General features: G+C 47.5%; 1 protein-coding gene across 13 annotated transcripts in view; it reads left to right on the plus strand.

Moving 5' to 3' along the window:
- LOC118769413 (amyloid-beta A4 precursor protein-binding family B member 2-like) overlaps positions 1-22,488 on the plus strand; it is a 92,293-nt gene that overhangs the window by 54,182 nt on the left and 15,623 nt on the right. For 12 of the 13 annotated variants that reach the window (XM_036516469.1, XM_036516471.1, XM_036516468.1 and 9 more), the window contains 4 exons: positions 385-470; positions 1,643-1,703; positions 10,180-10,326; positions 12,434-12,561. In XM_036516469.1, coding sequence (XP_036372362.1) covers positions 385-470; positions 1,643-1,703; positions 10,180-10,326; positions 12,434-12,561 — 422 coding nt within the window. Of the gene's footprint in view, positions 1-384; positions 471-1,642; positions 1,704-10,179; positions 10,327-12,433; positions 12,562-17,593; positions 17,855-22,488 lie in introns of those variants that run through there. The other variant, XM_036516481.1, reaches the window with a different exon arrangement.

The raw sequence follows: 22,488 nt of genomic DNA on the forward strand, positions 1-22,488 counted from the left end.
TTTTCTCCTTCCGCCTCTGAATAATTTCTACTCTGCATTGTTAATACTCATGATGTATTTGGGTTTTTTTTTTTTTTTTACTTTTTGCTTTTACCTCGTGTCTTCGGTTTGTTCTTCTTTACAGATTTGGTTTCCTTTTTGCTGGGCATGTCGTTACACTATCATGTAATATGCTTCACTGGAGCAGGCCTTTGGCTTCCTTACCAATGCATGCGGGTATGCAGAAGCTGGAGACGGGGTCTGAATGTGTTCGGGGAGGCTAAAGGAGCCCCCCCATCCACGAATGTGTTTTGTATATGTTTTTGTGTGTGTGTGTGTGTGTGGTGGTGGTGGGGGGATGGGGGGAGTTGTACAGCACTGATCGAGTACCCCCTCTCTCTGCAGGACCTGCAGGCAGCCACAGTGAACCCTGACCCCAGCCTGAAGGAGTTTGAGGGTGCCACCCTGCGATACGCCTCTCTCAAGCTGCGGTGAGCCAGGCCCAGCACACTCACACTCACAGCTCTGACTAATAAGGACCGATCTGTTCTGCTTCATAATTGCGGCTTTCTTCTTCTCGTTTTTTTTTTTTTTTTTTCACTTCATTTCCAGTTTCTTGCATAACCGAGGGCCTCTTAATTCAAGCAGTATGTGTTTTTATAATCATTTCTAGGCTTTCTTTTTCCCTGCTGAATATGGCTGAAAGTACGTCTTCCAGCAATCCGAACGTAGCCACAGTGGTGATTAAGTGATCATCGCTTGACAGTGACGATGACAAATGATTGCCACTGTGTGTTTGTCACCATTCTCTTTACTTGTGTACTTCAGTGGCCTGTACCAGCATTGAAGCTGGTCACATCAATTAAATATCAATTAAATATTTCAATATTTATTTAAAATTGCACTTTGTTGCCATTTTACTACCTTGTGTGTAAAACATGAAAACAGGCATGTTGCTTGGGGGTTAACTGACAGTGTAAACCCCATTGTGAAATGCTAACTTTGGTTAGACTTGTCACAACAAGAATGCCCAGTTCCAGGCATTTTTGTCACCCAGTCTGAGAAGCAGCTTGCACACAGATCTCCGTAGTACCTCTGAGTACAGAAACAGACCCCTCTCCCTGAGTCTGGCTTTCAGCCTCTGACCGGAGCAGATTAACAACCCATGGCGAAGCTGAAACGGCACAGATATTCCAAACATGAGGTGCACTGGAACTGCAACCACAAAACAAGAGGCACCGAGTAAGGTTGCCGACCTCGTGAGACAATGAGAGAAACATCATGCGTTCCTATTATTCTAATCACTGGAATGTATTAATGTGTTTTCAGAGTGGTTGATGAGCTGACTGACTGTGATGCAAGATTTCGTGGCTAAGCGTGTGGTTGCTGATTTTCTGAGGGAATATATTGCCAGCATTAATATAAAGATACAGTCTCGTCACCCCTGGCTGCTGGTCATCAGTTCTCCCTCTGGAAACGCCCTGCCTTTCTGAAAGAGCTGGGTTTGCTTGTGATCTATCAGTGGGGGGGGGGGGGGTGTCCTCCATACAGAGTGTCTGCAGGAAGGGGTGTGTGTGTGAAAGTGTTAGGGGTGGGTGGAGGGGAGGTGTGTGAGGGGAAGATCTGGCGCTGGCTTTGATTCGGATCCCGGTTTCCATTCCAGAAACCCAACCCAGCCAGAAGAGGAGGACGCAGGAGGAATCAACAGCGACCCAGAGGCCAAGGTAAGAACAAACACTGCACCTCGGCTGAGGTCCAACCCCCCGAAAATCAGGAACAAGTGAGCCCCTGAAAATGACCAGAACACAGCCGAAATTTATATGGGCGGCATGGGTGTGAGCAGGAGATCGGGCACAGGCAACCTTTCTTCCAGATCAGATAATATTTTAGCATTTGCTTGTCTTTCCTCCTCCACCCATGTATCTGTTTACTGCTATTGTCTTATCATCCTCTGTACAATCTTTAGGAGCATTTTCGTTCTGCTTCTAGAAGGTGCATTTGGTGCGTTTGCCTGGAAAAGCTTGCAACAACTGCCACCTAGTGTTCGGATTGAGAACTGCACTACTTTCCGTTTATTTCCCGCTTTCCAGAGATTTCCAGGTTTTTACTCTACGTCCCTCACGCTTCCTGTTTCCTGGCAAAACGCTTTATTGCGCTTGTTGATGGGATGTGCGTACTGTTACTGTTGACAGACATATTATTTTAAGCATATGTTGATGGACACTGCTACAAACCGTCAAATGGTGCATAGTCTATACTGTATACTGTATACTCCGACTACTGCTGTACCCTAGGGACTCAAGAATAAAATTCCACTTGGAGGTACTCCCTTACTCCTTACTGCCTTCCGTTCCACTGATTTCTGATCAGGACTCGGCTTGTGAAGGTGGCAGCCTCTGATCTGCTGGCTTTCTGAGAACTGACCAGAGGTCAGTCGTGCTCAGGGGAGTACAGAGCAAAGGGGGCTTCCACTGCTTTCACGAGATAGCCATCCGCAGCAGACAGGGAAAGATGACAGGAAGAGATAAGAGGCTCTCTCTGGCTCTGTGGAGTCATTACCTTCTGGAATTACCAGGAAGGGATTACAGGAAAACATAAATTGGAAGGGTTGCAGGATAGATTTATTGCTTTTATATTTTTCATCTGTGGTATAATGTCCTCTGGTGTCATTGGAAGGGACTGGTCACTAAATCCAGTACATTCTAGAACACCAGAACACTGACACACAGCCTTTTTGTCATAGTGCTGCCACCAGCTGGAAATGCACTGTAATAAGAACTGTTAAATACCCTCAAAACTGCATGCCAGTTTCGTGAGGTGAGCATAACTGGACGGGCACAGAGAAAACATATGATAACATGATAGCATAAAAATTGGTGCATGGTCGCAGCTATCGATCTAGGCTTTGAAACACTTACATGTCTTAAGGGGATAGAAAGAAATTGAAGATACTGCATTTGTCATTGTAAAACATTATTACAGTGTTTAAATGTTCTCACAGTTAGGATAAAATGTTTGTTGTGCACCTGGTAAATGTGTGCCCTACCCTGTCTCATGTTCATTGTTGACAAGCTAGAAAAGGACTGCTCTAATTTCCTGCATATATCAGCTGACTAGAAGCAAAATAGAACTGCTCTTTGTGTGTTAAATATTTCAATACCAACTCCCACTCCTGTGACTCACTTCTGCGGACCGCCTGCTCATATTGCCGAGAGACTCTCACTGAAATATTGAACACATTCCGGGAGAGATGGTGCAGAAATGCCACCCCCACCCCCCCCCACCAACTCGCTCTCCTTGCTGCCAGTGCTCCCCCTGGTGGCCAGAAGGCATACCAGTAATTAGCCTTGCAGAGTGGAGGTGGAACACCATAAATCCACCTGAGACAGGGTCTGTAGAATGTAAAAACAGCTACATCGCCAATGATCTAAGTGTGGAGCAAGTTCTATTTATGTACCACTAGCCTTCTTTTCTAAATGAGGTGCCTTTCTGCTCAGGTCATTACTTTTAAAATTGCAGAGTATAACTAATCTATATGTTGAGTGTGAGATTCATGGCTAGGGCATGCATCTGCTTATGGGTATATTTGTGTTAATAGCATAGAAATGGAAGGGAAGGATTGTGATGTACAGTAACGGTCAAAAGTTTGGACACACCTGATTAAGATAATGAAAATAATGGGGAAACATGCATTCAAAGACATTTTGATCTAAAGGATTATGCCTAAATGCTTGTTTCTTAAAATTGTTTCTTAAACAAATATGGAGTGAAGTTGATGCCTGTGTATGAATTTTTTTTCCATTTTTTTAATTAGATACCTTGAAGAATCTAAAATACGAAATAGTTTTGATTTGTTCAACACTTTATGGTCACTGCATAATTCAGTTTGTGTTATTTCATAGCTTTGAATAGTCGCAACTATTATTTTCAAATGTGGAAAACAGTAAAAATAAAAAAGTTGGTGTGTCCAAACTTTTGACTGGCGCTGTGGGCATATTAAGACTCAAGATGGCCGCACCTGTTTGCGAGTGATCGGGTGGTCTGTATCGGCACCTCACAGCCACATCCCCTGTTATCACAGTAATCTGTAGTGGTTGTAGCTGTCATCACGTCAGTGTGCGGCCGTTAGCCTCGCTGCCGTAGCTGTCTGCCGTCGCTGGCTCCCGCCGCAGGCTGCGGTAGAATCCATTCTAATCCCTGCGGCGTGCGTCGGGCGGCAAACACGCGCCGATGCGCCTGTGCGGGGTCTGATTTATCCGCTTGGCTTGGCAGACAGCCTCACGCGTCCAGATGTCCCGTCCTAACAGCGGTGCAAAGAATGCCGTGCGGGAGGGCAGGCTCAGTTATCGGCATGCAATAACCGCGGCGTGACAGGCAGTCAGGTGTGGTGGCAACGGTGCGGCAGCTCTTTACCATGGTGGTGCGCAATAAGAGGACCCACAGCTGACTCTCTCTGGCATACATCTAACATTACATTACATTATTGCCACGTAGCAGACGCTCTTATCCAGAGCGACTTACATAGGTTACAGTTTTTTGACGTTTTACCCATTTATACAGCTGGATTTTTACTGAGGCAGTTGTGGGTTATGTACCTTGCCCAAGCGGTGCAACAGCAGTGCTCCAGTGGGGAATCGCACAAGCAACCTTTTGGTTACGAGTTGCTCCTTACCGCTACGCTACATCATACTGCTCAGTAGCACACATGGCCCAGAGCTCCTTTCAGTGCTGTATGCAGTCCACATTTCCACCCGTTTCTGTATGTGGTCTGAAGTTCTGTTTGCTGCAACACATGGTCTAGGTTACTACTGTACATAGTCCAGTTGTGGTTGCTGCATGTCCAAGGTAGGGCAGTGTTAGGAGTCATTGAAATTTAATGGTGGTTAAGAGGGAAGGTGGGATGTAATATTTCTGTGATCCAGTTTATTCACCTGCCCATTGGTCTGTGTATGTGTGGGTGTGTGTGTGTGTGTGTGTGTGTGCATGTATGGTGTGAGTGCCTGTGTGTGGTTGCCTAAGTTTCTATGTGTGTGTGTCTATGCATGTGTGTGTGTGTGTGTGTGTGTGTGTGAGATACAGTGCAGGTATAGTAGGCCTTGGCCCATATCCACTAGCAGCAGCACAGGGTGGCCGCAGTCAGGCTTCATAAATAACCCATTCCTCATTACGGCTGCAGCTGAGGTAGGACCCTGTCTGAGGTCTGCAGGAAGTGTTAACGTTGCCTCTGCCCCGCGCTTAATTTCTGCTCTGTCTGCGCCTTCCCTGGGGCGGTCACCAGAGAGCTGTCATTCTGAGCTGGCCTTGCAAAGGCCGTGGGAGGGGGGAGTGTGTGGGGGGGGGGGGGGGGGGGGGGGGGGGGCGGTAATTACAGTGAATAACAGAGTTCCTGCAGAGCCCTGATCAGAGGCAGTGTAAATCTCACACCTGCGCTAGCTGAATAGGGCACCTTCAGTGGCCAGGACAAGCATTAGACTCTCTGACGTACCAAGACTGCGGTTCAACAGTGATATCACTTTGGAACTAAGGGCCAGTTAAGGGCCAGTGGAATTTAGAATTTGGAACTCCTGAACATAAAGGGGCCTAGCTCTGATGTAATCTATGTGATGTTCTCAGTTCCCATGACGACTCCTCTGTTGGTTCTAGCTGTTTTGTTATTGGTCAGCGTGTCCGTCAGCTGGGTGGTGATGGGAAACTTGCTGGGAAACAATGGCAGCGACATTCCGAGGCATTGAAAGCCTGGAAATTTCTAGAGGAGTTTTAAGGCCAAGTGAACTGTGGCTGGCCCTCTAATTATTCATCACTCCTCCCCTCCGTTAGTCTGAATTCCCTTTGGAGGGGACGGGGTTGTGCTTACCCGGGGATTTTAGCCGAAGTGCTTCTGTTCCTCCTTCTTTAAAGTGTGCCATGTTTAATGAGCCAATGAAAAATGGATGTGTTGCCATGCAGACAGTGATGTCCTGGGACAGCAGGATCTTGCTAACTGAGTAACGATCAGAAAAAGGAAGAAGAAAATGGATGGAGTGTTCTCACTGGGTGGTGTGTGTGGAGGTGGTCTTATATTGTTACTCATTTTGATTTATTTATTTAGCATAAATAAGGTCAACTTACATGTGAAGTAAATAGTAGTTTGTGATGTTTTTTACGTAAAGACTGGAAATGTTGTTTCCAAAGTGCATGAACATGCTACGCTGTAGTCTTCAGTTTCTGTGAAGTTCTGTCCCGGTGCATTCTGAGATGACATCAGCGTCTGTTTGATGAGACTCAAAGACACTGTCAGGCAGCTGAGTGCAGAGAAGGCCGTGGAAAGCCCACATGAATACCCAACGGAGGCTGAGGAAGAGTGTAAAGAAACAGCTGCATTTGAAAATTCACCTGCCTCACCTTTAGAACTTTGACAGGAATGTTGTAACACTAAGTTGTGCAATCATACATTATATCCAAGTCATGTATTGCGATTTCTGTTGTAATCAGCCACGTATTATACACACGACCTGTTTCCTTTGCTTTCTGTGGCAAGGGCAGAGGAGGTCAGTAAACGCTGATTGAGACAAAGCTGATCTGCTTTATTTAAATTAAGATGCATTATTTAGGTTCTCTCCTACTGTATAAACTCATGACTCAAATGACCTTGTACTAAATAAAGGCAATACTCATTGCACTTGCATAATTAGACTTCCTGTAGATAGTACTTGGACATGGCTTTGAATGTAGGTAACTGTTTGTGTGCAGTATAGGCCAGTCATAAGGTGTCTGCTGTCCAATTTGTCTTCTTTAATGAGTGCGAGTCCTGAAACACAGCCAGCTGACTTCAGGGCTCACGTCCAGCGCTAGTGGAAAGGGTGTGCGCATCTCTTTCTCTTCCCTCAGTGTACAAAAGCCAGTCAAAGATTTGTTCCATTGCGCATCAGTATTTCCTCAGTTGGTGTCCCGTGGTTGGCAGTGTGGGTCTTTCTCTCAAAAGACTGATTTATTTTGACCTCCCCTAGCCAAAGGGATGTTCAGTGTACACTGGGTTAGGTATCCAGGAGACGCTTGAATGGCAGTCATTCCGGGTGCTTTTGCTGTGAAAGGTCTCCGGAGTCATTCAAACGTCACACGGTTAAATATCATGTGCAAGTTTACGGGGCCTTTGGCAGGGGGGACAGTCATGAAAGGTCATGCATGGAAAAAGGGAAGAATAAATAGTCAGGCTGTAGCAAGGCGCCGTCTTTCTGCACAACTCAATACTTATTATAGGACCTCCCAGGAGCCTCTGGGAGCTGCTGCTACAGGCTCTGCTCCAGGACCCAGGTCTCTAAACACATGCTTCAAGTGACACCCGTCCCATTCATATTTAATGCGCTGTCAGAACTACAAATCTTAATGTATGAGAGATTTTCGCTCCTCCCAGCCCTGTTACTTTTCATCCTGGCTTTGTTGAGGACACGGACGCCATACAGGCTGGAAGATAAAGGGGGGCTTCCGAGGAGCATCCGTCAGTCGAGGCACTTCAGAGAGCTCTCTGGATTAAAGTTCATTATTCTTCCGAATTCATCTGAATTTCAGCTGTCTGGTGCTGTTGAGATTAGCATCCTAGCATTCTTAATGTGTACAGAATCCAAAATGCACAGTTTTGATATGCACAGTAGGACATGTTCTTTGTTCCTGTGTAGGAAGGAGTATGAATATGTATGTGTAAGGAGCTGGGGCCTGTGGCTGCGTCATAGCCTGTTCGCCTTTAGTGCGTATTCTGTGTCCCAGGTTGATCCCAGTATGAGGCTTTGTTCATCTCGTGCATGCTTGTGCTTCAGGCTGGCTCCGTGGCAGCCTCTGCAGCTTCATTAGCGCCTGGTTTTCGCCTGACCTCTCGGAGGTGGCGCTCCCGCCTCTCTTGTCCTGGTTCCCCCTCTGTTAGCACGGCACACCCCATCTCTTAATCGTGCGTGCTGCGGAGGCCGCGCTCGGGAGGAACGGCTGCGACCGCGCACGGGCTCCGGCGGCGGCCGCGGAGGTTCTGCCTGTGGTCGGAGCGCTCTCCTTTCAGCTCCGCCCTCTGGCTCTGCGGCGCACTGATAGGCTGACCCCCTCGGTGAAAAGGACGGAGGTGCGGAAGGTTGGAGGTGGGCGGGGAGTGCAGGCACCGCTTCTTCAGAGCTGCGTTTCGGATTGGTGTGGATGTCGTCCAGCTGCAGAGAGACTGACAGGTGTCAACAGGGAGCCGGGTGATTAAGCACCTGGGCTCGTAACCAGCGGGTTGAAATCCACAGCCCGAGGCACTGACGTTGTGCCCTCAGCCAGGTTTCCCAAAATGCAGTGCTTCAATAATTGCTCCACCTGCATGTCAAATGTGTGCTAAGAATAAGGGCAAGAATAAGGGCATACTTGCTGTATGCACTTTTGTAAGTCGCTTTGGATAAAAGCGTCTGCTAAATAAATAAATGTAAATGTAAATGTTAAGCAAATGGATAATGGAGGGCAGGGCTAGTCCTCAAAGCTGACTGCCAATCACATCCTGATAGCATTGTAGAAGCAGAGTACATTTCAGGCCATGGCTGAAGCCTCAGAGACCGAGATATATTTGCCACTTTTCAAAGAAGCAGCTTCACTGAAAGCGTATGCTCCTACGGCAGATGACCTCCATGCAATACCTCTGCAAACTGCATTAAGCCGCGGTATCAAAACAATGAAACAAAAAAAGCCTCTTTATAGCGCTGAAATGGAGATGGCCCAGCCGAATGTGACAGATGTGCTTCTTAGCGAACGGCGCCTGTATTAAAGCAGAATCCTCAGGTACACAGGCAGCGGTTTCTGACTCACTCTGTTGTGAGGGTAGCGGCTCCATATGCTAGAAACCAGCAGTGGGTGTAGGGATGTTGCACGTGGGTGAAGTCTTCTTTAATAGATAAAAAAATATGTAGATGGGAATATGTTAGTCTTTTTGTACGTGTTTTGCTCTTATGGTCTGGTGTGACACTTTGCAGGTTTGTTTTTTTGTGTAATTTTCATTTTTTATGTCATACCTCATGTCTTCATCTACAGCTCCACTTCATTCCCATGGCACAAAAAAATTTTGACCTGCAAGGAAATATTGAAGTTATTGAGATACGTATATTGTTATCTAGAAGAAAGTCTAGAAGCAAAGATGTCTATGAGTGTCATCCACCTGTATCTCCAATTAGATATACTCAGCCATGCTACATTGCCATTACGCATCAGTAATGGTGTACTGCTCAGACTGTGACATCACAGCATTCTTGCTGTGACCACGCCCAGGTGGGGGCTGATTGGCTGCCCGAGTCATATTTCTTTGTGAGTGGCACCAAAGAGATCCAGGTGCCGGGATGCTCCCATAGACATGTGCACAGATGTGTGCATGAGAGCCAACTTCACAAGGGTTACCTAAGTGTGTACACAGTGTGAGCTCAGAATAACGAGCTATATGACCTGAAGGTTTGGTGCTAAGCAGGCAGCTGTTGAGGGAGTTGAGCGGCAGGATGTAGGTCCCAGAGGAGCAGCGGCAGAGATGGCAGAGGCTCTGCTATGCGGCTCTAGTCCTTCCTGGCTCGTAAAATGAGATTTATGTGCATCTGAGCCCGCTGTGTGATGCAGGCTTTATTCCTTCTCACCTCACCGAGTGCAGAAAAAACTGTGTGTGTGTGTGTGTGTGTGTGCGTGCATGCGTGCGTGCGTGCGTGTGTGCGTGTGTGTGTGTGTGTGTGTGTGTGGGTGTGTGCGTGCGTGTGTGTGTCTGCCTGTGTATTTGCATGAATGCTTATGAGTGTGCTTGTGTGCATATATCTATGACATTTTGTTTTGAATGTACATTCTAAAAGGCAGCTAATGAAAGAATGTTGAAACCTTTGGATTTCAACCGAAAAATGGACATTTCATGACCTGGAATTCAACAGCATTCAGCAGCAGGGGGGGTAATGACGCGGTTAAAACTCTGCTACAGTCTCATGGTTGTAACGGGCTGACTGGCTGATGTTTGGGTGCTGCCAGATTGACCCTCAAATGTGTGATCGGGGCATAGTGAGACATTAGTGAAGACGTGGAGAGCGTGAGTCCGGCCTTGACCTTGACCCAGCGCTACTCAGAGTTGCGGTGACCATGAACTCCGCAACAGAAGCTGCAGCTGGCTTCCCTGGGATGAGTGTTGCATGTGATCTGGTCTCACCCTCTCACCTTCACCACCCCCCTCTCTTTCTCTGTGTCCCTTAGTGTTTCGCGGTGCGCTCTCTGGGCTGGGTGGAGATGGCTGAGGAGGACCTGGCTCCCGGGAAAAGCAGCGTTGCCGTTAACAACTGCATCCGCCAGCTGTCCTACTGCAAGAACGACATCAGAGACACTGTGGGGATCTGGGGAGAGGTGAGGGCGACCTGCTGAGGGCGGGCAAAGGGGAGGGGGAGCTGCCGGTGATGAGGGTGGGGGTGGCAGCGGAGGGAGGGGGTGCATAAATTCGGGATGGATCAGGACAAGGGTTTCTGGGGGTCACAGTGAGGGTTTCAGAGGCTGCCAGAAGCAGCAAGGAGGTACATATATGGAATAAAAACACAGGCGAGATCTTTGAATGTGCATTGTTTCTAGTACATTAATCACTCATAGAGGACACACAAATACACTAGCATAAAACTTCTCTCAGAGAATCTAAGAGGTCAACATCCTCAGCGTTAAATTGGATCCACACCCGTTTTCAGAGAGCTTAACACTGTTCTCTGCCTCTGAAGTCGACTCCAGGAGGAAAAGCGGCCACTGACCTGTAGAACATGCAGAGCTTCAGAACCAGAGACGCTGGAGACTTTCAGGCTCATGCGGAGGGCAAGGGAGGAGAGGGAGGACATGGCTCTGGATATTGAGCCTAATTAAGCTTTGCTCCCAGTGTGGAGACAGAGTGCAGAATGCCACAGATAGCCTACAGCGAGAGGGAAAGGACTGAGCGGTGAACGGGGCTGCCGCTCTGTCGTCGTTAACTCTCAGGGTAATGGCTTTTGAAGAGACAGCTTTCTACAACTTTCCTTGAAAGACTAAACAGGTTAGATCAAATGAAGACCAAGGCAGTGAATCTGCCTGAAACTCACCTCTGGTCTTATGTCACTTGTTTGATAGAGTTGCACCCTGAATGATAAGCAGTTGATGTAAGTTGATTAGTAAATTCAAGACAGTAAATCAACCCTGTTGCAATGTGCTTATTGTAAACAGGGTGCTGTGTACAGCAGTGGCTTGCTAAAGCTGGCTGTACAGAAACAGAGTGTGTGAGAATGCCCTCTAGTCTTTTCAGTGGCCTGGCAGTGTTACCTGAGGTCCGGGGCATTAACTACGCTTTTAGAACAGAGAGAGAGGGACAAGGGAGAAAGTTCTTGGGATAATAATAAGAATACCCAGTGCTGTCTGCCCTGCCTCCGTTCACTGTCTGCCTTTTTCGCTCTCTGTCTCTCTCTCTCTCTGCGTCTGTCTGGGTCCCGACAGCCCGGTGTTTAATGTGACATGACAGGACAGGGGACGGGAGGATCCCCTCCTCCCCTCCTCATTACCTTTTCATTCTTCTCCTGCCTCTGTCTGTCGTTCATTAGTTCACCTCGGGAAAAGGAGTGTAGAGGCTGCAGTTAGCTACTGTTATAGGGGTACAGTCCTCATCAGCTGCGCACCCATACAGCACCTTACATTGCATTACATTATTGTCACTTAGCAGATGCTCTTATCCAGAGAGCCTTCCATAGGTTACAGTTTTATATGTTATCCATTTATACAGTTGGATATTTACTGAGGGAGTTTTAAGTATCATGCCCAGGGGTACAGCAAAACCTCAGGGAACTGAACCAGCCTTTCAGTTACAAGCCCTACTCTTTACCGCCGTGCTACACAGCTATTTTACCGCAGCAAGGATCACTGTAATGAAATCTTCCACATCCACAGATTATACCTCTGTCACAGAGCTCAGTATTTAACCCCCCCACTTCCCTTCAACAGATGTAGTATTAACACTGATACTACAGCTGGTGCTTCTTTCATGCCTCAGACTCTTGTCATAAGTAATTGTCTCCTTTTGTTTCATTTTTAAAAGATTAATTCCTGTTCCTTTTCGGTTCCTGTCAGCATGACGCGCTTACTGCAGAAGGCTGAGCCTTGCGCTCTGCTGGTTAGTGGGAGAACAGGTGGCTCAGGCACTCAGTTTAACACACAATTTAATTAAGACATACAGCCAACGAGCATTTTGCCTTCTCAGTAACATGTGGAGTAAATATGCAAGGAACAGGAAGGTGTTAGCATGTCAAGTAATGGAAAATGTTATGAGTATGTAAACGCTTCTGCTACCTCTTTACCCATGAGTGTATTGTACTTTGCACATTGTACTGTGACGCCCCTCAGAACTCAGTTTTAGTTTAGTAGTTTCGTTCTGTGTGACTGAAAGCTGAAAGCAGTTTGAGTGTACCTCTCTAAACCCCCCCCCCCCCCCATTTTGTGCCCCCCACCCCAGGGCAAGGACATGTACCTGATCCTGGAGAACAACATGCTGAACCTGGTGGACCCCATGGGCCGCAGTGTGCTCCACTCTCAGCCCATTGTCAGCATCCGCGTCTGGGGTGTGGGCCGCGACAACGGCAGGTCAGTCCGCCAACAGAGGCTTTAACAGCGTCGGTCTTACATGGCGGTTTGACTCTCTCTGTTCCTGCACGGTGTTTGAGACGCTGGAGAGTATTTGTGAATGTGCCGCGACTCTGGGCCTTTGTTTGACTGTGTTGCTTGTGGCATGTAACCCCTTACGGAGGAGAAACGTGAATGCCGCACAGAGGGGGGATGAAATATGGCCATTTGTTGATTCTTGATATTGCGGAGATTCCTGCGGGGCCGGTGTTGTTCGGCAGTTTCTCTCATTTATTTGTGTGGTTGTGCTTTTGTGTCACGGCTTGGTAAAAAGGTTTTTCAATAGCCTCTTAAAAGGGTCTCCGGCCTGCGCCCCTGTGAACCGCAGAAAGCACCCCTGTTAGGCCCTGTCTCTCTGTGTGAGGTGCGGAGGTTTCAGTGCAGCCGGAGCAGCGTGTTAGCTTTCTCTAAAGTCCCCCCTCATCGGCCCGCCATCGATCTGGCATTTAACAAATTGCCTCTTGCCGTTTTTTTTTTTAATCCTGCTTCAGAGAGAGCTGGTCTAATTAGAGTCACAGAGGTCTTCTCCCTCCCGGCTCAGAAGGGTCTCAGGGGAGAAGTCTTTTTGGAGCTGATACTAATGGCATGGTTACCAAGCTTTTCCTTTTTTCTCTCTCTCGCTTAAAACGTGTGCCGTACCCATTTCCTGAAGGGCCCTGTCGTTTAAAGCGCGGTAATTACACATGTGGGCGCTCACGTTTTTGACCTTAGTTGTGAAAATTATGACCCTTATTTATTTTAGCCTGATGGACTCAGAGGTGGGAATTGTTCGCTGTTGAATTTTAGGTTTTAAATTGCTTTCTGCGAGACAAATATCATTGTTTATTAGCTAATGAGCTAATGTTCTATTTGAGAAGCTCATGAATTGCAGCGCAGCACATTTATCGGTTGATTGATAGTTTTTTTTTCATTTAGTGCCTTTGAAGGTGCGTGTCATGATGAACATGTATTTCTGGTGTAACAATCTATGTACTGTGCGGGAAGCATCTTGATGATGTCAGATATTCTGTACACTCTAGGAGAAGCATTCTGATAGTGACAAATAATTCCGTGTACTCCTTGAGAAGCGTCCTGGTGATGTCACACATTCTGTCTGCATCCTCGGAGAGCGCTTTGCGCCCTGCGTTCTGTGTGTTTACCCATTGATTTATGTGGCAGCCTCTCTTAGCAGGCGTGACTCACAAGGCTAAGATGGCGTGTATGCATTAAGCATGTAGATAAATTCAGCAGATAGAATGAACACGTTAGGGTGTTGATTAGCGGCTCGGCGCTCGGCTCTCAGTCCCGCCTTTGTCTGGGGGCTTTTGTGCTGATGCAGCCTGTAGCCCGGCGGGCTGCTCTCAGCAGAGTACTGCTGTAATGGCTACCGGTTTTCGTTTCCTCCGCCGGTCGACGGAAGAGCGGCGCCGTCACCCGCAGCTTCCTGTCCGCTGCCTCTGCGCCTCATCGGGGCCCCGTCGGGGTGGCGAGGATTCACCCGCCGCTCACCTCAGACCGTCCAATCCGACACCACCTGCGGGAGTCATTGTTCCGTCTGACTCATGTGGAAGCACCTCCTTTATCTCTTTATGTATGGGATTGGCTGTGCCACTAGCTCCAATTTCAGGCCAGGGTTCGATGGAGGACTTCTTTCCTAAGGAGAAGGATGCAATCACATAGGGGCACAGGAGAGCATGTCTGCTTTTCTCCATTAGCGAGTGCCAAAGTTTTGATCCAGTTAATAAGCTTTATACAGGTTGACAGTTTCAGTAGTACGATTATGAGTCATTGAGGTACCCTTGTTCTAGGTTTTGATTTTGAGTTTACTGCATATAGTCTCTGTCACAAAGACGGTAAATGCCTTCAGTTTACAGAAACTGGGTTTACTTCAGCGGTACATATGAGTATAGGTCATCCCAACTTTAACTCTGGGTTGTTTGCTCTGGGTTTACCTCTGTGAAGAGTTTTGTTTAGTCCAAGTTTCATTTTCTGGTGAGTGTTGTTTTTCCAAAGCAATGTTTATCTCAATTTAACTGATAAGTGTTGGCTATCTTCAGGATGTGTAACGCAGAGAAACTGAACTAGTCTTTTTATATGTACTGTTTTTTTTGTTTTTTTTTTTAATTTCTGACTAAACAAGACATGGATGTACAAATAGATAAACAGTAACCAGCATTTATCGAAGTTGTTCTGCAGTAGGGGAGCGTGGACAGGACCTTCTCCCTCGGTAGAAGGAAGACAGTGAGCAGGTTTGCAGGCAGACAGACTGACGGGGAGATGGAGTCGTCTAAAGTTTGAGATTTGCCAGGGTCCCGTTTGTCCCTTCTACTTTCCCTCACTCCTGCTTCCTCTCTGCAGCTTATAAAAGTTTCAGGTCCCCGGTCCCTGCAGTAATGGGAAAAGCATGTTAAAGGCAGGGCTGATGGCGCTGGCCGAGGCAAGCAGTCATTACGTCATCCTCTTTCTTTTTTCTTTGCTGTTTTTTTTTTCTTCTTTGGGTTGTAATTTATGCCAACCCTGTGAATGCATGCGTGGAATGCATTAGAAGGCATTCTTGCACATGACAAAAGGTCACACTAATGATTCCTGAGTGTTCAATTTTTTTTCCCTTTCTAAAAGGGGGCGGGAATGAATGATTGATGAAATAAAGATACGTGGTGATGAAAGTTTAATCCTGTAATATGCCAGTGAGGGGTGGGGGGTATATATATATATCTATATATATACTTATATGTGTGTACTCACACACACACACACACACACACACACACATGTACTCACAAACACTTCAAATGCTTCTGTGAGTTTGTGTGTGTGTGTGTGTAAACCACATACTTGCTGATGCAGGGCGATATAAAAAAAAAAAGCTCTTTATCGATCACAGAGGCGCTCCTGATGTGAAATACCGAGCCCTGACTTGTGGCTGCAGAGCCCCAGAACTGGTCTGAAGCCCACGGGGAAAAAGGGCGCAGTGCAGGGGCCGCCTGCTCCTCTCTGTGTGTGAATCATCGCTGGACATCGGCGCTCCTGCGCAGTACTGAGCTGTGAACACAAGGGGGAGCACCAGGGTCAGCTCTCTTCCTGCCGGAATCAGATCAGGCTTTGCATGGGTCTGTCCAGGGCAGGGTGTCATTTAGGGGGGAATGCACTTCACCAAAGGTGGAAGTTATTGTGTGTGGAAAAAATAGCTTTAATTAAAATGTATAAAACGTAAAAGTGCTTGAAGTTTCCTCCCTGATATTTTACTCTCACTGCTCTTAATAACGGGAGTTACATATTTAAAACCTCTGAATTATTGACCGTGGGGACTTCTGATCCGAATTTCTTATTCCGGTCAGGCGGGCTTGCTGTTGAGCTGATTGTAAAAGTTCTTTTAAAATGTGTCAGAATTAACTTGTTTGAAGAATTGCAGAATTCAGCATTAGGTAAATGGAAGGAATCTCAATGAGATGGGATTTAAATAAATGTGTAATGAATGCTTTAATAGGCCCGGCTGCATCCCCATCCCTGCTGGAGTGAAACGGTCCATTTTAAATGTCTTGACATTTTGACAGCGTTGTGAGAGGTGAATTGTGGGTGTTTTCCGCTCAGTGTCCAGGCAGAATTTCAACCTGCTAATCCCTGATGTCTTGCCAGTACAGGCAGGTAGACACTCCTGAAAATACCTCAGGAAGAGGCATGTGGAGAGAGCGGGGGAACACAGACCCCTCAGTGTCTGTGAAGGACATAGAATCAGTACGGTTCTGTGTTTTTTGCTGAATTAGTACCTCGCGATAATGACAAATAATTAGCCTCTAGTAACTGAATGAACGTTTGTGCAGGCTGTGATTATACAGCTGTGGATCCTAATGCTTCTCCGCTTTCTCCAAGGGCATTATGGGAAAAATTAAGCGCTGCTGTCTCATCACTTTTTGTTTTATTGCCCGTTCTGCCCACCGCTTGGATGAAGTGCGCCGTGTTGCATAGTCCTTTTCGCAGCTTCTGTTATTGGGCTGCGCGGGTAGTGAACATCACCGTGGTAATGTGATGGCCTCGCTGAAGATCACAGTACCAGCCTCGCACGTAAAATCTCTCTTTTCGTCACCTCACAGCCCCTGGTAGTACGTGACAATATGAGCAGGTGTAACTATAAATTAATCTTCCTCCTTCACTGCTATTAAAGCCTGCCTCCCAGTCTTGTGGTGTACTGTGAGAGAACCGTTTATGTAAACATTGAGAGGTTGTGCTGGCCTGTAGGACTGCAGAGCACTATGTGGTCATACTTAATGCTGGTTTCCACTCATCTCCCCTGCCACATCTTCCAGTGCTGGAAGGCCCCCCAGGCCCAAAGCTGGTGCACCTCTGAGGAGGTGAAAGGAGGTGAGGGGAGGTAGAGTAGGGTCTGGGGGAGGAAATGGGAGGGAGGAATGAGGGGGGGGGTGAAGAGGAGAGAGCAGAGCTGAGAGGTGGCTGACAGCCACAGCAGTTCTACTGAGCGTGCTCAGTGCTCGCTGTCCTCTCTGTGCCCAATGGCGGAGCGTGCCCGTCTCCCCAGGGGTCTCTGACACAGGTCACTCAAATGGCAGGGCTGTGTCGGGGGGTGCACCGCATTGGCTGGTGTACGCTAACGCTTGCAGAGAGCCACAATGTGAGTGTGTGTGTGTGTGTGTGTGTGTGTGTGTGTGTGTGAGGGAGAGGAAGCTCTGCATACAGACCCCACTCCTCCCTACCCCATTTCTCTCTCTCTCTCTCTCTCTCTCTCTCTCTCTCTCTGTATCGCTCGCTCTCTCTCTCTCTCTCTGTCTGTATCGCTCTCTCTCTCTCTCTCTTTCTCTTTCTCTCTCTCTGTATCTCTCTCTCTTGCTACTGCTCGATCTCACTCTGTCACCCTCTCCCTCCCCGGGTCGCCGTTGCTTTCCCGCTCTCTTCCTCTGTTTCCCCCCCTTACTTTTTTCCATTGGTTGCTCTATCCCTGGCTCCTCTACAGCGCTCTCTCTCTCTCTCTCTCCCTCTCTCTCTCTCTCTCTGACTTTGCTGAGACGGGAGAGGGAATCACTGGGATTGAGGGATCGGAGCTCGCTGGGAACAGCAGATCCACAGAGCAGCGGCAGGAGAAAGGGGGGAAAGAAGAGAGGAGAGCGAGGCGGGGAGGGGGCTTTGGGAAAGAGGAGAATACGAGCTCTCTCTCTCTCTCTGTCTCTGGGCGGCGGGAAAGGCGCTCTCCTCTGGCAGCGCAGCCAGCAACCCGGGAAGCGCCGTGATGCTAACGTAGCGCTGACGGAGCGTTCTCTCCGAAGTGAGTACCCTTCACCCTTTTCCTTCTCTCTCCCTTTCCTTCTCTTTCCCCCTCTTTCTCCCTCTCTTTCCCCCTCTTTCTGGTTCTCCCTCTCTCTCCCTCTCTCTCTTTCCCTCTCCCTGGCTCTTCCTCTCCCTGTCTTTCTCCCTCTCTCTGTCTTTCTCTCTCTAACTCTCTCTCTCTCCCTTTCTCTACTCTCCTGGCTTCAGTGCCGTTTCCGTGGCGGCGACGGCTCCGTTGGCTGGGTGCCCGCTGTGTGAATGCCAAAGGAGAGGGGGTCCCTCTCTGGGGTGCAGAAGTCATTTGTGCGAGCGCAGCGAGGGTGATCGTTTTTTCCCCAGCAGGACAGGCAGTGAGTTGTGGAGGGGTCGGGTGTCTGCCTGTCTTTTGGTGGGAAGCGTTGCAATTGGGCTCCCGGTGTTCAGATATAGTGGGAGGTAGCACGTCGGTATCCCTCTCTGACAGCGCTCGACGTTAGTGTGAACAGCGTATGTGAGTTCACAGGAACCCGGCTGCAGTATGTCAGAGGGAGAGAGAGAGTGGTGCTGTGGGTTCAGAGATGTAGAGCCAGCCTGAATCAATCTGGCAACCCTCCCTTGTGCCTTTTAGGGGTAGTTTACTTTTCTTTTTAGCACATTCTGAAATAGGTAATATTGTGTCAAATTCTGAAAGTACTGTGTATTTAAAAAAAAAAATCTGACACGTGGTCTTGTACAGTACAGCATGTCCTTGTTTTTATTTGGGTGAAACATTTTATTTAATTAATTAATTTTCTTTATTTAGAATTTTAGTTTATTGACTTACTATCTACAGGGTAATGAGAATTTATCACCATTACTGTCATGTTTGATGTATGTACCACATTAGAGATACGTGCATATACATTAGATTAGATTTTTTTCCCATTGTATTTCTTTAAAGGAAATTGTGATAACAAACATTTGGGCTCATGTGAGATGAGGTGTCCTTTAAACTGACTTTTGTGAAGCACCAGGATCCGTGCAGTATTAAGCACATGCTAATGTCCCCCTGACCAGCTGCACAGGCTTAAGGTGTGCCTCATGGGCCCATCCTCATCCATTGACACGTTAATCCCCGCCTGTGCTTGGTTCAGTGGCTTTTTATTGAAATATTTAAATGAATGAATTCATGTGTGAGTGAATCTTTTTTTTCTGCATATATGAATAAGTATAGGGAATCACAGGGAAAGGTGGGTGTCGGCTAATGCCCTGCTATGCTTGTGATCCCTCATTGTTAACCTTTTAATTAATCAGTTCACATGTTTTATCAGCTACGCTCCCCTCCAGCCATCCCCGGCCATACTCTTGCCCAGTTGAGCCTTAGCGTGTGAGACTGCATTGTATGCATTATACTGTACGCGCCTCGGACGCCGGGCCCACCTGCCTGTTCTTTATTTCCTCTCAGCGTGAGCAGGGGGGGCCAGCTCGTCTGTGCCCCAAGGCTACAGAGACATGCCCCCCCGCGCCGTGTCAGTGGAAGACTGTCCCTGTTCTGTGGAGATAAGGTGGTGCTGCTCCATCCATATCGGCTTTACATCTTTATCTAAAATTTCAGCCCTTTGTGTGCGGTGTGTTCAGTAAAAGCTTCAGCATGTGGTTGTGTTTTATAACACAGTAGAGTGAACACTTTCTTATGAACAAATATATTTATACATAGGGGGAAACCTGCTAATTTCACTTCCTGTGCCAGGAGATTTTACCAGTTTACATCCGGGTCACTCATTTGTAAAGTTTGTAACTTGCCAAAAGCTGTTAACATGATGCTTGTACGCGGGTCTGTAAATTTCTCTGTGTACTTCTGTGTATTTTGAGTGGCAGCCCAGATATACACACATGATGCCTAGCTCTGTCTCTGAAATGTTGATGTCATCAGTATCCCCCACGCTGGCCCCTCCCCTCCCTGCTTGGGCAGACAGGCTCACTCCCATTGGCTGAGCACTGATGTGCCTTTAATTAATGTGCCGGTGATTTAGTGGCAGCACAGCAGGTGGCGCGGCGGGCACCGCCGAAGGCGGACCTCGCGCCGCAAGCCGTGAGGGATTGATGGCCGGACACGGGGAGCTCTTGCTCTGTCTCTCTCTGTCCTTCCCTCCCTCCTTCTCTCTATCTCTCTCTGTCCTTCCCTCCCTCCTTCTCTCTCTCCTTTTCCCTTCTATCTCTCTCTCCTTCCCCCTATCGCTCTTCTTTTCCCCTATATCTCTCTCTCCTTCCCTCCCCCCAGTCCCTCTATTGCTCTCTCCTTCCCTCCCACCCTCCCTCTATCTCCCTCGTTCTACTTCTCCCAGCAAATATATGTAGCTTTCATCTTTATATATGATCCATGTGTACGGCTGGGGAAAGCTCAAGGTGCTGGGTTGAGGAGGGGCAAATGCAATTCTTACTGGCTTCCATCACCTTAGGAATTAGGTCTGAGGTCTCTCTCACCCCATGCGGAAATGATATATAGTAATATATTGAAAAATATGTTGTTCAGCCCAAGATTATGTTGTAAGTACAGTTAAAATATATTAATGCAAAGCAGAAATATTTTGCAAAATACCAAAAATGGCAGAAATTAACATGTATTTTCAATGTGTTTATTGAACTAAAAATATATTCTCTAAAATATATGTAAAATCTATGTGTATGTGTATCTATGTATATTTGATGTAATGTAATGTGTAATATGTTAATTATGTATGGGATTTAATCTGACTCACTCCTTGGATGCAGAGCTGTCCTCGTCAGTGGCTAATTAAAGTTATCTGTAATAATCCTCTGCTGCTCAAAGATCATCCTGTCCCACCCCTGTTTAACATTCTTTAATTGTTCCCTTTAAATATTCCATAAACCTCTCGAGGCGCCGTGGAAGAGCAAAATGAATTACGCTCATCGGTTCACAGAGGGAGCAGGTTTGCCGGCCTCTGCGTGTGTGACCGGTCTGCGTTACCGCTGCTAACGCCATGCTAATTGGTGGGCATGTGGGCCACTGTGCGCCTGGAGACGGCGCTTCTGTGATCAGCCGCAGCTCTGAGGATTCGGGCCGTCTCCCTGAGCGATGAGAACCACCAGAAGGTTTATCCCGACACTGCATTGAGCGACTCCCAGCGTTTTGGGATTACGCCTCGCTGCGGTCCTCTGTGACTCAGCGCAGAAATGAGGATTTTTTCTCTCTCTCTCTCTCTCTCTCTCTCGGATATCATCAAGACGTGTCGGTCGTTCGTGTTCTCGCCAGCGCGTGTCACCACAAATGGCGGGGCTGAGAGGGGAATGCGTTTCAGATACATTGCAGGCAATAGAGACGATTGTTCTTGATGTGGCTGAAAGCTGGCGTGTGTGGGATTTGTGTCTGTGAAGGAGGGAGGTGAAGCCGCTGAGAGGAGGTGGAGAGGAGAGCGAGGCAGATACGCTGCTGTAAAAAGATAAAATTACCTTCTATTCCAAAAATTGTCCATGTTGATGTTTTTAAATGATATTTATGAAAAGTTAAATGGTATTAATGATACTGTAGGTGTTGGCATTGAGCAGTATACAGTAAGCTGCAGATGCATAACTGTTATTAATAGGAAAGTATTTGTAAATGTGATTCTGGGTTAGGATAAAGCACTTGGCTTTCTGGTTGGGAGGAGAGGAGGAGGTGACGTGCTTGGCTTGAAGGTCTTATTGGGAAGGAACATACCACCTGCCCAGCTTCAGAGCCCACAGTCTTGGGGCAGAGCAGCACTACACACACACACACACATACTCACACACACACACACACACACACACACAGATACACAAGCAGATATACACACAAAAACACACACACACACACACACACACACACACACTTGCATACATGCATTCACTCACATATGCAGGGCAGCCAAGCCCTGGGGCCCTGCCACCAGACAGGAGCCCTTTTTCAAGCTGACTTTTATCAAATTATATTTAATGATGTTTCTGCATGCAGCCGTGTCAAGGTGTAATATAGCCTGAGTTTGCATGAGTTAGTCTAATGAAAGGTGGCGTCGGGGTCAGGAGGTGAATTGCGTACCCTCTCGCTGCTTGTGGCTGTTAGCGTTACTAAGTCACGTCCCGCCAGCCTTGTGGGGTGATTGTGCTGAGATTTGGAGGATTGGAGAACCTCTCCTCAAATTATGAGTCTGTGTCTGTTTCGCGGTGTTGGATTAGAAACGATGGCATTAACGACTGGCTTCTTCGGTGCTCTGAAAGGACTGATTGATTGCCGTTTGTGTGCGTGTGTGTGACATGCAGATGTGGCATTTGTGCTGGGTCGGCCATATCGATTCAGCCACTCGTATCACACACTTAACACTACTGTGTGAACTAGGGCTCATAGATCGGGGCTGTTCACTTCAGCCCTTCCTTTGTTTTTTGTGCTCTTTGAGAGCCAGAAAAATCCACAGCAAAGACCTGTGTGTGTATGTGTGTGTGTGTGTGTGTGTTTGCTTGCACACCTGTGTGTGTGTGTGTGTGTGTGTATGCTTGCACACCTGTGTGTGTGTGTGTTTGCTTGCACACCTGTGTGTGTGTGTGTTTGCTTGCACACCTGTGTGTGTGTGTGTGTGTGTGTTTGCTTGCACACCTGTGTGTGTGTGTGTGTTTGCTTGCACACCTGTGTGTGTGTGT

This window comes from Megalops cyprinoides, chromosome 22, assembly GCF_013368585.1.
Source record: "Megalops cyprinoides isolate fMegCyp1 chromosome 22, fMegCyp1.pri, whole genome shotgun sequence".
Taxonomy (NCBI): Eukaryota; Metazoa; Chordata; class Actinopteri; order Elopiformes; family Megalopidae; genus Megalops; species Megalops cyprinoides.